This window comes from Stigmatopora argus, chromosome 17 (genome assembly GCF_051989625.1).
Source record: "Stigmatopora argus isolate UIUO_Sarg chromosome 17, RoL_Sarg_1.0, whole genome shotgun sequence".
Classification (NCBI taxonomy): Eukaryota; Metazoa; Chordata; class Actinopteri; order Syngnathiformes; family Syngnathidae; genus Stigmatopora; species Stigmatopora argus.
Window position 1 is genome coordinate 6,943,613 of NC_135403.1, and position 17,153 is coordinate 6,960,765.

At 38.7% G+C, this 17,153-nt stretch overlaps 1 protein-coding gene across 2 annotated transcripts in view; it reads left to right on the forward strand.

Moving 5' to 3' along the window:
- mmp16a (matrix metallopeptidase 16a (membrane-inserted)) overlaps positions 1–11,800 on the forward strand; it is a 42,376-nt gene extending 30,576 nt beyond the window's left edge. For both annotated transcript variants that reach the window (XM_077624475.1, XM_077624476.1), the window contains 4 exons: positions 1,913–2,051; positions 4,125–4,275; positions 5,188–5,303; positions 9,810–11,800. In XM_077624475.1, the coding sequence (XP_077480601.1) occupies positions 1,913–2,051; positions 4,125–4,275; positions 5,188–5,303; positions 9,810–10,144 (741 nt within the window). In that variant the 3' untranslated portion in view covers positions 10,145–11,800. The remainder of the gene's footprint in view (positions 1–1,912; positions 2,052–4,124; positions 4,276–5,187; positions 5,304–9,809) is intronic.
- The last annotated feature ends 5,353 nt before the right edge of the window (positions 11,801–17,153 follow it).

Below are 17,153 nucleotides of genomic sequence, written 5' to 3' on the forward strand. Positions count from 1 at the left end.
CAATTAAATTCAATGATGTGCATGCCCACTGCAATAGTTTCTGAATGTACAAACAACTTTACAATCTGTGCAGGGATTTCAGGTTCTCTCAAAAGTGGGCATTTTAAGTGCTAAGATTGTGACTCATTCAATTTTCAACGTATAAAACGAGCTGCATTTTTTTCCTAATTGTTACTAATGTACTGCGACTTCCACAATTCGTGCTTTTATACAGCATTTAAAGGTTTGTAAGATTTCTTAACAGCTATTTTCCTAGTCGGAGTATAGGATACTATGGTGGGGAAAAGCACTTTTTTCTCTATTATTAAGTCAAGCGAATTCAGAAAGGTCAGATTTCAGAGTTAAATCTGTTTTCCATTACTTGGCTGTTCCTTATACTAAAGAAAATGTGAAGCACTTGTAATCTACGGAGTCTGTCGGTTTAAATTGAGTGAAGCATAGGACCAATGAAAGAACTGTGAAGGTTAGGTAGAAAGAACAAGATTAACAGCAAAGAAAAAGGAGAAGTGCCTAGCTTGAGTGCAGTCCCAGAGAAACAATTGGATTAGATAGTGAGAGAAAAAGGAGCAACACAGTTTCTTTTTAATCAGATAGCTTTCATTGTGTGTGTTTGTCTCCTGCTCAATATCAACTCAAAATCTCAGTTCGCCCCAAATGTGTATAACGTCTTCAAGAGATGTGATGAACTGTTCAGCTGAAGGGTTGGGCTTTGTGAGCGAGTCCAAATGGATTTCCCAGATGGGTCTCCCCTAGCACTTATTTTGGAATCAGGTTTCATTCTTCATCGAAAAGACACACCTTTCACTCCAAAAGGAAATCGGAGATTCCGAGACTTCCAATGCTCCCAACATTCATATGAACGTGACTTGGTGTTTTTTTTCCTTGTTCTTGAACTTCTGTGTGCATTGCAACAGATGTGCAATCCAGGAAATCTCCGAAGGCGTGTGGTGGGTCCTAAGTGCACTTTGATGTGAGAATGGAAACAGTATGGTGTGAAAAATATGGTTCCGGATTGTATACATCATTTTCAGCAATGTGAATCTGTTCCTCTCTTGTCAGTTGAATGTTATTTTTTTGAGAATCTTAACAAGTTGGACTAATATTTTGGAGAGAAAAAATATACACACTAAGTAACGAATAACAATAGAAAGACAAACAAATACAAGACCTTATGGACGTTGGACTTCTGCTTTAACATCTCAAACCAAATACCGCACTTTCCCCACTATAAGGTGCCTTATAATCAGATGCGTCTTATACATGGATCAATATTGGTCAATCATTGTATGAAAATCCCTTAAGCATAACTCCATCTATTGGATGTATAACACAATCCCCTACTACTATTACCACGATTATCACCACCACCACCACTACTACTACTACTGCTGTATTTTATAATCCGGTGCGCCTTATACATGAAACAAATTTTAAGATAGGCCATTCATTAATAGTGTGCCTTATTATTCGGTGCGCCTTATAGTGCAGAAAATACAGTATTCGGTACCTCAACCAAATTGCGTGATATTTGGTAAATTAAATAAAACGAGTACATAACTTACATCATCAGTAAGGCTTTAACTCTCAGCCATTTTTTTTTAGCAAATTGATATTTCAAGGCCCACCCAACATTTTGTTTCATGACTCTTTAAACAAGAAAAACTTATTTGATTTTCCCCCCAAATAAAGTGGTTTCTACCTTATGACTTTTAGCCAAATTATTTGTTTTGCTTGGATAAACAGATAACAAATAATAAAACAGATTACTTTTTTTGCTCATTAGTGACGGACATTATTATACAATGTTCATTCTTTAACTTATTTCCCCACACAAACAGATTTAATTAAAAACTGAAATATATACTGTTCTTGGCTATGATGACCTAATAATCTTTGAAATTATGTCTTTTAGGACCACTGGTTTTGGCGAGTAAGAGATAATGCTGTCATGCCTGGATACCCCATGCTCATCAGTCTTTTCTGGAGGGGTCTGCCACCTAGAATTGATGCAGTCTATGAGAACAGTGAAGGCAAATTTGTTTTCTTCAAAGGTACGTTTGTTTTTTCTTTTTTGTTTTTTTTTAAATAACAACTGCTGTCTCTGTTGGCATCTTCTCTCTGTTCTCACAAACCAAACTCCCTTGATCTTATTTCATTGTAAATCAGCAAGATTAAAGTACTGTTTTTGCTCAGTTGTTTGGAAAATCCACTGTAATCCTTAAATTGGACTTTTAATAATGTTGATACTGAGCTTAGTGCTAGTGATATTAATGTCTGCCTTCAATTTTTTTTTATTTGTTCTGTAGCAATATGCATAAATTGAAATTTAAGTGGGCAAAGAAAACTCTGGCAAACAAACTACAAATAATTACTCAACCCCAATTCTATTTTCAAAAACTAACAATTGCTGGAAAAAGAAAATACTCGGGCAGTGTGTGCCAATAGCTATGTGCCTTCTCTCCACCTTGCTATCTTTCTAGACTGGCGAAAAACAAGATTGCTATATTCAATACCAGTCCTTTTATTCTCTTGAAACACACAACTGATTTCCCAGGAGTCGGTTCTTTTGGCTGTCCTCATTCTGAAGAAAAAGGTTGTCCAGAAAGCAAATTGCAACACTGATTCCACAGATTGATGAAATACTAAAATAACCCTTTTTTTGGTTCATTATTTTACGGAGATTATCACAAGTCAAACAATTAACTTAATTTTTAATGGACTTAACCGCAGCAGGAAATGTCACCATTGATTTACATTATATAGTAAAGCCTTTTGCAATACAGGGTTTGTAATTTTGAGATTGAACCAAGCCATTTTGTTCTTCTGGATATCAACGTTTTAATCGGAGGGTGGGGTGTGTTTTTATGTGTGTCGGGGGCTGAGGAAATGTGACATGGATTGAGTAGGTCTTTGTCAGAAAAAAAGATTAAATGAGTTTCCTCTCCAAAAAGAGGCCACAACTACTCCTAGTGTGTGTGTAGCAAATACTAGTCTTTTAGTGAATCTTTAGGGATAATAACTCCAACAAAAATGACATTTTAATTATTTAATTACAAATGATATATGACCTCTTTTTTTACTATTGCAGATTCATCACATTTTGGATGCTTACATACATAATACAATGATAGTCTCTGTCAAAAAGCAACTGTGTTGGCCAAAAGATACAAATACATACTGTATATCTTTAGTTAGTTTCACCCGCCCACGACCATCAATTAGCCAGTTCTTGTAGACAATTTTCCCTGATGTACTCTGACCACCCCCACTTCCTTCTGTTCAACTTTACACCCCCATGAATGACTAAGAAAAGCGCTTCCTAAGGTCACACTGTCAAAAGTGTGCAGTTTCACTTAATTAGACCTCAGGAAGTCTCTCCATTCACCACAGATAGAAACTTGTGAAGGAGAATCAAAGAAGGGGGAATAGAAAATTCAGTTTAAAAAAAAGGATGTTTTTTTACGAACTAAATAAAATGCAATGTATGTTGCATGCATATTTTGCAATTTAAATACAAGACTTCCAGCTGCTCCATGTTTTTTTTTTATTGGTTGTGCTTAATCTATTTAAAAATAACTGGGCCGCTTTTGGGAATTTTGTATTATATTCCAAATGGATTTACAATATAGTGCAGACATTTTTAGAAATACATTCCAGGTACAAACAAAACAATAAAAAAGATGAGTGAACTAATGAAATAGGGGTTATTTCTGTCTTTGCTTGGTTTTACAACCAGTCTGTGTTTGAGATATATATTGGAGTACACGTGAAATAATTTAATAATTCCTTGCAGATCATCATTCATGCTGTCATCTTATTAAAACTCAACACTTGTCGGATGTTGTATTTTTTTTAATTTTTATTATCACCGCTGCTAGCAGTAGTTTCCAGCAATTCCCGGGGTATTTCAAAGCAAGGGCAAGGAGAACTTGTCACTTTGTGTTTTCTATTTGAGGGAAACATCACATACATAAGGCAACAGGTTTACTGCTTGGTATTTATACCAAAGCTTGTCCAAGCCGTCCTTGTAAATTTGCCCTTCTTGTCTATTGCACCTGCGGGGGAATCTACGCTATTACTTGTCCTCTCTCCTCAATTATGATTTTATTTTTTTTCTTTCACAGGGAAGCAATTCTGGGTGTTTAAGGACACAGTGTTGCAGGCAGGATATCCAAGGGAAATCACCCAGTATGGCCATGGCATGCCTGCTCAGAGCATTGAGACAGCTGTGTGGTGGGAAGATGCGGCCAAGACTTACTTCTTTAAAGGGGATAGGTAACAATGAATTTAGTAGATGTTCTAAAAAATGGTTTAATTTTGACTCCACCCCTTAGTCAGTTTTGCTGTTACTTGTGAATACATCTACCTAATGAGCACGATATTTTTTCGCAAACCCCTCGCCTATTACTTGAGCTTTCTGACAGTGTTGACATTCTGGAATAGAACATGTTTTTCTTTGTGGATGTTCTCGTTCATGCTAATTTACTTTTTTGCTCACCACCCCAAACGCCAAGTAATTTTCCACATCACAAACACAGCGAATGGATTTTTCTGTGTTGGTTTGCAACTGTGAAAAGGCCTTTACAGAGGAATTTTATCATGGATATTTTGGATAGCCGTTTGTTGTGTGGGTTATTTCCATCAACACTTCAAAACAGGCATGTAATGTTAACGAATTCTTGGAAGTGACACGCAAGATGAAAAGTTATGTTTCCATTTGTAAGTGTGAATGATTCAAGCTTTTATCACAACATTCTCACAGTTGCCAAATGCCAAATTTTATTTAACATTCATAGTGACACTTAAAGCTAGTATGAAACACTACAGCAAGTGACTTTACAATAATAGCGTCCAATATTTTCAACACAATTCCATCCAAAAAAGTGACATAAAACGCTTCATTATGAAATTAGATACTAATATAGCTTCCTTTTTCAGCTGCACTAGCCCCGCCCACTACAGAAACACCAAACAGTAGATGATGTCACACCCAGAAATGCTGGGGGGAAAAGGGTGTGTGCATTGTTCTGAATGGAATGGAATAACTATTAATTATTTAAAAAATGTTTTTAAAAAGTCATACTTGAGTGCCAAATTTGTTTTCTACATGTGAAATTGCATTAGTGCAGTAATTTTCATTTTTCATCCTACTCATCTTTTCATAGTACCTTTAACGGAATTTAACAGGTACTGGCGTTACAATGAGGAAATGAGAACCATGGATCCAGGCTATCCCAAGGCCATCACCGTGTGGAGAGGTGTGCCTGAATCACCACAGGGGGCCTTTGTGGATAAAGCCAATGGTATGATTTCTTCTTCCTGATACCTTAATTTGGCAGCAGCACTACCGTTCATGTGCCAGTTCGTATTGATTTCATTTGGTCAATGGTTCGCTCAACAGGAGGTAAAGCAGGGTCGCATTGATTTGAAATGTGCCCCTTTTATGTTTACATTGTTTTATACCGGGTGACATGTGGCGTTTCAGAATTAGAATCTTTGTTCTTGCACAGTGGTAGTAAATGCAGGTATTTATGAAAAGCAATAAGAAAATAGGTTAATGTTTTTTAAATTAGTAAAGCAACAGTTCATCTGGAGCACTTTACGCATTTGAAGCAGGAGGGACAAGACCGCTACTTCTTACATATTTCAATTTTAACTATTTGGCCTGAATGAGGTATAGGCCATGTATGACTTTTCGAGATGATAAAACATTATCCCGCCAGGTGGGTTTGGGCCATGAATTGGCAGCACCTGGATCAGAACAAGCAGGGCAGGTGGTGCTGAACGCTCAGGCCATCTGTTCTGTGCATGGGCATTCAGATTCAGAGCCCAATATTTCAGTCACTGAGGCCACGAGGCACATGAGCGTGAAGGGTGGGTGGTGGGGCTGATTGGTGGCCATGTTAATACCACGCATGTTCAGTTTTAATGGGTGGTGTGGCATTTGATGCATGCATGCATATACAGCATTAAATCGACCTAGATAAAGAGCCACAATTGAATATGTGTCTATGCCATGTGTTTATAAATAAGTGTGTGATAACAGATTTTTTAAGGCTGTTTTTCTGGCACTGAATTGCAGTCGCACCTTCCGCCTCACCTGTTCACACACTCCTTCTTTAATATTAGTGTTACATTTCTGTCGCTTACCATTTGCAAAAATGTGGGAGATTAGATTTTCAGCACCCATGCTGTATTGCAAAATTTAAAATACTCATACCTCGATGTGGTTAATTGCAAGGATGTTAAGCCACCGCAAAGCCACAGCTTCTTTTTTTTTCTTTTTATGAGACTATATGACTCCTTGAAAGTGCATTCACTGGCGCTAAGTGTTGCATAGGATGGAGCAACTCTGCTACTTTTTTTGGTAATTGGTAGTAGTTGTAGAAACTATAAGGGATTAAAGTTAATGAGTCATAGAATTAAGTTATGGGAGAAGGTTGTTGAGGCTAGGCAAAGGACAGAAGTAAGTATTTGTGAGAAGCAGTATGGCTTTATTCCAAGGAGAAGTAGTACAGAGTAGTACAGGCAAGGTCAGAAGGAGCTGCATTGTGTCTTTGAAAAAGCCTATGACTGGAGAGGAACTGTGAGACTACACGAGTAAGTCTGGAGTAGCAGAGAAGTATGTCAGAGTAGTTTAGGACATTTATATTCGTTGTACTACAGCTGTGAAGTGTGTGGCAGGAGTTACAGAGAAGTGTTTAGGTGGGATTGCACCAGGGGTCAGCTCTTAGCCCCTTTTTGGTTGCCATGGTGCTGGAGAAACTATAGGGGACTGACAAATACGGTGAGACCGAAAGCTCTCTGGAATAGGATGTTTGCAGGTCATACTGTGATCTACAGTGAGACCGTGGAACAGGTACGGGATAGCTTAGAGCAGGGGTCTCAAACCGCCGAGGGCCGCAGTGGGTCCTGGTCTTTGTTCCAACCGATCCAGTGCCGCCATTTTAACCAATCAGGTGTCTTCTAAAATAAGTAGCACCTGACTTTAATTAACTGATTACACTTGCAAAAGGTATCCTCTTGTTGAGTTGGAATGTAAACCTGCACCCACTGCGGCCCTTTGAGGACCGGTTTGAGACCCCTGGCTTAGAGAAATGGAGGTCTGCTCTCGAAAAGAGAGAAATGAAGGTGTGCAAGAGTAAATCATAATATATGTGTGCATATGAGAAGTTCACCGGGGCAACAGTTAAGTGACAAGGAGTAGATGCTAACAGTGCAGGCCAATTGAGAATGTGGAAAGGAAGTGAAACTGTGTGCGGGCAGGCTGGAACAGCTGAAGGAAAGTATCAGGTGTGTTATGTGTTAGGAGAGTGCCAGCAATGTTCAAGGGAAAGGTCTACAGAACAGTGGTAAGGCCACCCGTGTATGGCTTAAGAACAGTAGCTCTGAGGAAAAAAATGGAGGCCAAGCTAGAAGTAGTGGAGATGAAGATGCTGAGGTTCTCCACTGGATTTGGATAATATTAGTAATGAGACAATAAGAGGAACACTCAAGGTCAGGCCTTTTGGACACATGGTCAGAAAGAGCAACTTTCGATAGTTTGTCGGTGTTTGTGTGTGCTCTACGACTGACTGGCGACCAGTCGAGAGTGTAGAACGCCTTTTGGCCAAAGTCAGACTAAATAGGCTCCAGCAACCCATGTCTCTGACTACAATAAACAGTGTTGAAAATGAATAAGTATAGTATATGTATTTAAAAACTATTCCTATTTTTTGCCCTTTCAAGTATAAAAAAAACTTACCTGCCTGCCATTTTTAAAAAGTCATGTGTCCAATCTCCTCCGCTCTATTTACATTTAGAGTATCTCTGTCCTCATTTTCCCTGAAAACAGCTTGCATGAATAATAAATAGCAATCCAAGCTGCCACATGCAGGGTGAGAGCCCAGTTTTACATGACATTAATTTTCAGGGACATTCTGAAGTCAACTTGAAATTGCAGAACTCATTGTATCATGTCAAAAATAAGATATCATTGAATCAATCTAATTAATGGTAAAATTTGTTCATTGCAAGGAATGACCTGCATGTGTATTGTGTATGAAAAGAAAATATTTTAGTTATCTTTGCTCAACGTTTGCTTTGCTGTCTTCACAAATAATCCCACAGAGGAATAAGTGTTTCTAAGTGAATTTTTCCTCCAGGGGTTTGGAATCAAACATGAACACTGACTCGTTGTGACTTTCTTGTTTGCGTGACACCACGACAATTGCCCACTTATTCTCAGAAGTGAAGAAATACCCAGTGTTCAAAAACACCAAAGAACGTTATTTTTGGATGACATTTATTGTGCTTTGTGGGTTATTAGCTCAAAGGTATGAATGTGTTTTCCGGTTGTTGTTGTTGTTAAATGCTGTTTTTTTTTTTAAATTAATCTCTGGAGACTAAGTTCACAGTGGCTCAAATGCCATGCACAGTTCACTATTGGTGAAATAGATTTTTATTTAATCTATTTGAGAAGCGGCCCTGTATAAACACTACCAGATCATCTTTATTTATACTTGGTAAAATAGTCATTATTTTTAATTCAAAGGTATAATACTCTGGATTACTGATATCATGTGAAAAACTTTTTTTACACCAATCATTTCTGCTCTTAATTTGACATTTGGAATCGAATAATTGGTTATTCATGAATCCCTATTTTATAAAAGTGCATGCTCGCATATTCGCAGTTCAGAATTTAAGGGTTTGTGTGTTATTTTTCCGCGTATTCTCACATCTCCAAAACTTGCTTGGTAGGCTGCTTCAACTCTATAAATTGCCTCTAGGTGTGATTGTGAGCGTGAATGGTGTCCGTCTCCTTGTGCCCTGTGATTGACTGGCCACCAATTCAATGTGTTCCCCACCTGGTGCCCATAGATAACTGGAATAGGCTTCAGCAACCCTTGTGAGGATAAGCAGTTTGGAAAATGAGTAAATGATTATGTTTATCGATACCGATCCGATGCCGAACCATTGCCTATGTTTTTATACCCGTAAAAATAATGCAAAAAAATATTAACCAGTAAATGACAAATCACTTTGTTTGTATTAACGTTTTTTTTAAAAGACTTCGGTAACGATATTACACGATGATCTCTTTTTAACATTAGTTTCTAAAGAGCGGACATGTTGGCCTAAGGATTTGAGCTACATCACTTACTGGATCGGATCTTATGACCAAATCCGATATAACAAAAATATGATGTAGCAAGTATCGGATCGAAACATCGTGTGCGGTCGATTGGTCGCTGGTCTTTTGGTCGCCGTCTTTTGGTCACCGTCTTTTGGTCGCCGGTCTTTTGGTCGCCCGGACCGCGACAACGGGCGACCAAAAGACCGGCGACCAAAAGACCGACGACCAAAAGACCGGCGACAAAACAAGGTAAAACAACACAGTCTACGCATCAATAAAAGCCAATAATGCCATGAGCAGTTTCACTGAGCGGACGTATGAGTGTATAAGAGTTTGTATGTACATGCGTTGTCCCCTTAGGAAGGGACGTCAGTCAGGGTCTTAACAAGTTCTCCAACAAAACACAATAAAAGTACGGGAAATTTGGAGCTTTTCTTTAGCCTAATAATTAATAGGGCATTAAGTATGACTAAATAGTAATTCGCAGTTTGTATTTAGGGAATTTGAGCAACGATTTAAATGCTAATTATCAATAACCTTCCAGGCGACCAAAAAACGGCGACCAAACGACCGAGTATCAAAAATGATGTAGCAAGTATCGGATTGAAACATCAATAGTCATTATCCGTTGATTGTGGTTGTTCATGCCATCGCTTTAAAACTTGAGCATTGTCAATTTCCATCCTGCCAGGTTTCACTTACTTCTACAAGGCGAAGGAGTACTGGAAGTTCAACAACCAATTCTTAAGGGTGGAACCTGGCTACCCACGTTCCATCCTCAAGGACTTCATGGGCTGCGACTTGATGCCAATGGACCCAGGGCGCCCGCCCACCGGCGACGGCAACACGGACGTGGTCATTGAGCTTGACAATGAGGCAAACACGGTGAAGGCGGTGGCCATTGTCATCCCATGCGTGCTGGCGCTGTGCCTGATGGTGCTGGTCTATACTGTGGTGCAATTCAAGAGGAAAGGTACGCCGCGCCACATACTTTACTGCAAACGCTCCATGCAGGAATGGGTGTGATACATAAAGAGGATGGGACAGAAGCAGATGGTGGCCATCCATCCCTTAGTAGGTTGGCATGGACGTTTGAAACCACGTCCTCTTTTGTTGGGACGATCTGACCCAAGTGTGGCCTGACAATTGGCCACTAACACGCAAGGCATGACCGCGGGACATTGGTGAAGTTGAATCTGCCTTTTTCACTAACAAGAGGAGCAGAGGGACTCTTTGTGGGAAGGTTTTCCCTAAAATGACCTTTAGACAGTTAGGGGGGGAACAAAGACAAGGTCCGTTTTCTTTTCTTTTTTTTTAATCTCTTGCCGGACTGCTCTTAATTACAATCAGGGGGAAGAATTTTCAGATGGACACACTCTTCTCATAGGCAAGTTATTGTCATCTGTCATATCAGGTGTTAGGACAAAATAAAATGAGAATTTTATGCCCATCCCACAACACAAGATGATCACTCTTCTTGTTTTTTTGTTTGTTTTACTTTGTCAATTTCATTTGGTTTCTTTAAAAGGACATCATCACTGTTCCCTTTAAAATGTTCCTGAGGAAGAGACCAAACTAAACCAAATAAAATCTCTCCAAAGAGGATCATTTATTTTGAGATTTTTACATGTCTTTTTTTTTCATCTTTTGATTTATTCTCTGGATCCATGCAGTGATTAGGAGTGGGAGCTCTGACTGTTGTGGCAGTCTGTTTGAGATACAGGGGCCAAAATATTCTGCAATATTTTAACTCGCCTTAATTATGCTTAATATTTTTTGTGCTTGGTTTGACTGTACAACTGTTGTGTTTTGTTTTGTTGTTTTTTTATATACTGCTCCTAGGTTGGTTTTAATTGTACGAGAAGCAGCTTTAAAAGCTTCTTTTTGGTATTTGGTAATTCTGGATTTTAATACATGACCTAGAATGCTCAGCACTGGCTTGCTGAGCTTTTCTGGACAATACAGTCCACTTGTATTCAGAGTAATGTTATTATATGTAGGAGGTTCCTGGAGCAAAGCCACTATTTTGTGTTTTATATTTGTTGATGTTAAAGTTTTATCATTTTTCCTGTGGCGGATTTCTGGCGACTTGAACATATTAAGATTTGTTGTTTGTTTTCTCATTCTGTCTGCTAGTTTTTTTTTCAAAAATCATTCTGCGTTTTTGGAAAATGTTTTTTTTTTTCTCCCCCAAAAAATCCTATCTAATGCCTTTTTTTGCAAGACCTCACACATCGTAAAATGATGTCTTCTTTCTGAGGACCTAAAAAGTCAAGCTCAGTGCCTGTGTCAGCATGCATGTAAGCTTTTACAACCACACATCTGCTTAACGTGGCTTTCTTCTTAAAAGCTAGGAGGCCTTTTTTTACTTGTATTGTTTTTTTATTTATCTTTTTTTCTAAAAAAAAAAAAATATTGCTCCAATCCCACATTAAGAGGTACAGGTGAATCAAATACCGGTATTTAATAGGATCAAATAGGTACATTGGGCAATCTATACAGTTGGTCTTGTCAACATATCAACTTGTTAATTTCCCCTGAATGTCTTGTTTTCATTGTTGCATTGTCTTACTTTATTTTCAGGTTAAAGCAATTAGGACATATCACTTTCTTGGGGGGTGTAAGACTTTGGGACAATAGAGAAAATCTTCTGACAGAATGAATAAATTGATCTATCCATGATTAGACTTTCCTTCCAATTCTTTTTTATTTTAACTGTTATGTTAGACTATGGCTTTATAACAACATCAAAACTGTGCTAGTTTGTCAGTCAATAGACCATTTTTTTAAATATTGACAACAATTTATTATTAGGTACGCAATTAGTTTTTCACTGGCACGTCAGGTTTTTTTTAACTAGGAGCCAGTAACACTGACATTCGCACATGTACTAAATAAAACGTGTTACGTGATGTTGTATTCCTAAGATAATAAGTTAGTATACACATTACTTTGTGTCCATGTGTGTTGCAATTTGACCAAATGTGTGTTAAGCATGACACAAGACCAGCTGCTATACTCACATTTGCCAGGCATGTTATTCTATGTTCCTATTTCTGTCCAACATACTCCTCCACTTCTTCTTTCTGCTTGTGCCATTGAATTAGAAATTGAGTGATTAGAACATCAATCAAAGGGATATATTTTAATTTAACCTAAAACCTTCTGGCACCCTGCCTAATGGTCCCTTTTTAGGTTAAAGACCATTTATCCTAGTTCTGGCTATTAGCTCCGCACAGTTTAGCACTTCAGAAAGTCTGGTTTAAGGTTACCCAGGGTCAAGCTGCTGCCTTGGCCAGTAAGAAAGGAGAAAATACATCTCACCAAATGTCGAATGTTTCTTCATAAACACTGTCAATTGCTGGAAAGCTCATTCTTGATGTATAATACTGTCAGGTCACTTTTCAAGTGGTTTTTATTTATGTCAATGAGTAAGACTACGTTCTCTACGTGACCGGACGTTTGGTCGACCGGACGTCTGGTCCCCGGACGTTTGGTCCCCGGACGTTTGGTCGACCGGACGTTTGGTCGAACGGACGTTTGGTCGAACGGACGTTTGGTCGAACGGACGTTTGGTCGAACGGACGTTTGGTCGAACGGACGTTTGGTCGAACGGACATTTGGTCGAACGGACGTTTGGTCGAACGGACGTTTGGCTGCCGGATTCGCTCGCTGTCAAATTATGGCAGAGAGTTTACTGTTGATATTTTGATATTAGATATTTAGATATTGAACTCACTCTCTCTCTCATGATTATACTTTTGAGAGCTGGTTTCAACAGTAACAACCCGGCGACCAAACGTCCGTTCTACCAAACATCCGGGCGACCAAACGTCCGGGGACCAAACGTCTTTCAACGAAACGTCCGAGAACCCATTCTATATACAGTGTCTCATCAGGTCTTACTTTTTTTTTCGTAGTCACTTTAGTGCACTTTTGCCATTTGATTTAAAATCTTATTCAGGCTGATCATCGAAATGCACATTTTTAGCTCACCCAGATTTAAATTCGTTGGTCTGAACATGCACATAACATGTATCTGAATTTTGCAACACACCGTGAAACCACTTAAATGAGGCAATTTCATATCCATACTCTATGCCAGATGACGCCTTTGTAGACACAGAAGCAGTCACATGGGTCAACAATGCTCAATTACAACAGGGCCAAACCTTATTGAGTCCATTAAAATAGTATGAACAGTCAAAATCGGATTTGAGGATCAGAAATATTGCCCTTAACATTAATAGCATGAGGATATTTGTGACACAAAAAGTCACACTTAGCACTTTGTGTGTCCTTCATTCAACAAAACCTCAAACCTCTTTTTTGTGTATCAAAAATAGATAATTATTGTCATTTTATGGAGTGTGTCGTATGAATGCTGCCTTCCTTCCTCCACAAGTTACATCCATCGGTTAAGAGCCTTCCTCTTCATGGCGCATAATGGACCACAGTTGTGTGGCCATAAAGCACCTTTGAAAACAGCGGCGAATGAAACACTCCACTTTCCATGTGGAATGAGGCTGAGTGAACAAATAAATTAGGCCTCTTAGCACTCTTCTAATGGTCGAGTACAATGATCTGTAGGACTTGGAAACGCAAAAAAATGTTTCTAATTCATTGCCAAATGGTTTTTCAGCGGTTTACCTTTTTGCTCAAAAATGTCAATGCGTATAAAAACACACCGAAGGCTTATGGTTCATTCCAGACTCATTTTGCTTTGGTTGAAAGTTTTTTTTGGTTTTTTTTTGCACTAACAGTCATGCATTTTTCTTCTATTTCTCCAATTGTTGACACTTTGTTTAGCCTTCCTGCCATGGTTTGACTGAAAGCTTTCGCGTTTCACTTCTCCAGCTGTCTCCTGCAAAGCTGTTATGTGGGCTTTGTTCACGCCATCAACGGTCTGGCACTGATGAATCCAGACACAAAGTAACAGCAGTTTAATGCAAAACAGAACCAAATGAATTCAATTAAAATTTTCTACAAAGTGTATTGGCTCCTAGCGAGCATGTTGTGACATTCTCCAATCAGGGTGACGAAGTTAGAGGTGCAATGATTTATTTTAGTATGAGGACGACTGAAAATTAAATGGTTCGTTCCAACAGACTTGACAAATATTACCACTGTTCCCTCGTTGCTTTAACTGTAAACTTTAATGTATAACTTTGATGTACGTAGTCACTAAGCAATCGCGTAAAATCTCGTTCCTTCAACTGAAACCATCTGGAAATCAAATGCAACTCTGCTTACTTCGTGTGCGGTCGATTGGTCGCCGGTCTTTTGGTCGCCCGTTGTCACGGTCCGGGCGACCTAAAGACCGACGACAAAACAAGGTAAAACAACACGGTCTACGCATCAATAAAAGCCAACAATGGCCATGAGCAGTTTCACTGAGCCGACGTGTGAGTGTATAAGAGTTTGTATGTAGATGAGTGGTCCCCTTAGGAAGGTACGTCAGTCAGGGTCTTAACAAGTTCTCCAACAAAAAACAATACAAGTCCGGGAAATTTGGAGCTTTTCTTTAGCCTAATAATTAATAGGGCATTAAGTATGACTAAATAGTAATTCAGTTTGTATTTAGGGAATTTGAGCAACGATTTAAATGGTAATTATCAATAACCTTCTGGGTGACCAAAAGACCGGCGACCAATCGACCGTGTACCGTTTACTTTGATTTACAACGAGAAAAACACTTAGTGTAAAAGTCTGTCTTGTCAAAAACAACTGCTCAGCTTTTTGTTCCAACCAATCCAACACAGACCCTTTGACCAATGAGATTTCTGCAGAAAACGAGAAGCACCTGCAGACTGCAATCCACTGATTGCACTTGTAGGACACCAGCTTGGTGAAAAGTTGCCTTCTTGATGGGTTGGAATGAAAACCCGCACACACTACGACCCATTGTGTTTGGACATCCCTGATCGACATCTACATACTTTGGTATGTTTATTTTCACTTTTTCTCTGTAGTTTCAGGTAGTACAGCAACATCTCTTCTGAAATGTGAACTATGTGTAGATTAGTGTTCAAAAGCTTTTTTTGTGGTCAGCTTAGGGTTTAAATACTGGGAGGTGCCCCAGAAAGGTAAATACTACCACACTCTTTGGGAAGTGTAAAAATGTGGTGGCTCAGCAGTTAATGGTGAGAACTAAACACAGCTGACGTTGACTGCCGCAAAATTATCCTAATAGCCCCAGTGGGGCTTTTATTTTCTTTGTTGAAACGGTCAAAAGTTCATATTTTGTCTGGGTCCTACTGAGACAAACACCCACCATGAGGGTCCTATTGTGATTGTATATGTCTGAGCTCAAGGTGAAAGTCATCCAAGAGCTTGGGTGGTAATTATGAACTTGTATTGACGTATACTGACCTTTTGGGTGAAGTAAATGTTATATTTTCTTGAGGTGTGAACGGCTCGCTATGTGTTCTATGATATTTTGTTCTCTGACTGACAGGTCCAGAAAGTAGGCCATCTATATCGAAGCAGACTTGCAAAGTTGTAGACCACTTTTATGGGTCTGATACAACATAACATAACCCACCCATTCCCAAAATGGCAATATTTGTCGGGAGTATATATATCATTAAACTCCTAAGAGCCAGACTCTTGCAAGGCATGCATTTTTATTTTCTATTTGATGTTTAGGCTAATTGGGACCTGATGAGTAGAAAGACAAAGAATTATCTTTTTTCATGATGTAGTTTGTGAGAAAAATGATGTACACATATGTGAATGGCAAGTCCTAGGACACGTGTCAAAGTGGTGGCCCGGGGGCCAAATCTGGCCTACCGCATCATTTTGTGTGGCCCGGGAAAGTAAGACTTTCTGTTTTAGGATCAAATTCAAATGAAGAGTATGGATGTATATTAAATTTCCTGATTTTCCCCCTTTTAAATCAATAATTGTAATTTTTTAATCTTTTTTTTTCTGTGTTTTTAGTTCAACAATCATTTTGTAAAATGTAAAAATATATATAAAAAAAGCTAAAATAGACATTGTTTTATATCTATAAAAACAGAATATTCAGGGCTTTCAATGCAGTTATTTAATCATTAATACAAATTTAAAAAATCTAAATATTATATCTAAAATGGTCCGGACCACCTGAAATCAAGTTGACGTTAAAGCGGCCCGCTAACCAACCCGAGTCTGACACCCTTGTCCTAGGAGGTAAAATGCTTCACTGTATGAAATTTGCATATTGTCCCTGTCGCGTGATTGGCCACACAGTCAGAAGGTCATATTGTTCATCTTATGTGACGATGCAGATAACACATATATGCAGTCCCTGATGACTACACTTATCTTCCTTTGTGTCTGTGAGCTTCTCATTAAATGCAGTAAGCACACTATTTACTTTCTACCAACTCGCTTATATATCTGTACACGATAAAGGACGAGTTGGAGAGAAGGGTGTAATGATCCTCAATGTCCAGGCAAAATTTGCTCCATTTATCACATCATTGATTGGTACACGGTTGAATGCCTTCTTTCTTTGCACACCAGTTAGGAGGAACATGCTTAGGAAAATATCTGGTCATTAATTTTGTTTGGGCGGCCCAGTGGAAAGTGGTTAGTACGTCAGCCTCACAGTTTGAGGATGGAGGGTTCAATCCCAGGTCAGTTCTCACTGTGGGAAGTTTGTGTATTCTCCCTGAGTTTGAGTGGGTTTTCTCCTGGTTTCCTCCCACATTTCAAAAACATGCATGGTAGGCTGATTGGACATTCTAAATTGCCCCTAGGTATGAGTCTAAGTGTGCATGGTTGTCCGTCTCCTTGTGTCTTGTGATTGGCCGGCCACCCAAAATTAATTCATGAATAATTTTGTTTGGATTCATAGTTAAAATAGATGAATATTTAATAGAAACCAAATTGGGCAATAATTGATTATTGAAAAATCAGCTCACTCAAAGACAACACTTAACAAATCCCTTAAATTCCCATAAAGTCATTAATTTTATTTTTGTTTTATTATTGTTCGTACAAAAAGTAATATTGTTTGACTTTTAAAATTGCTGGAAAGGTAAGTGTT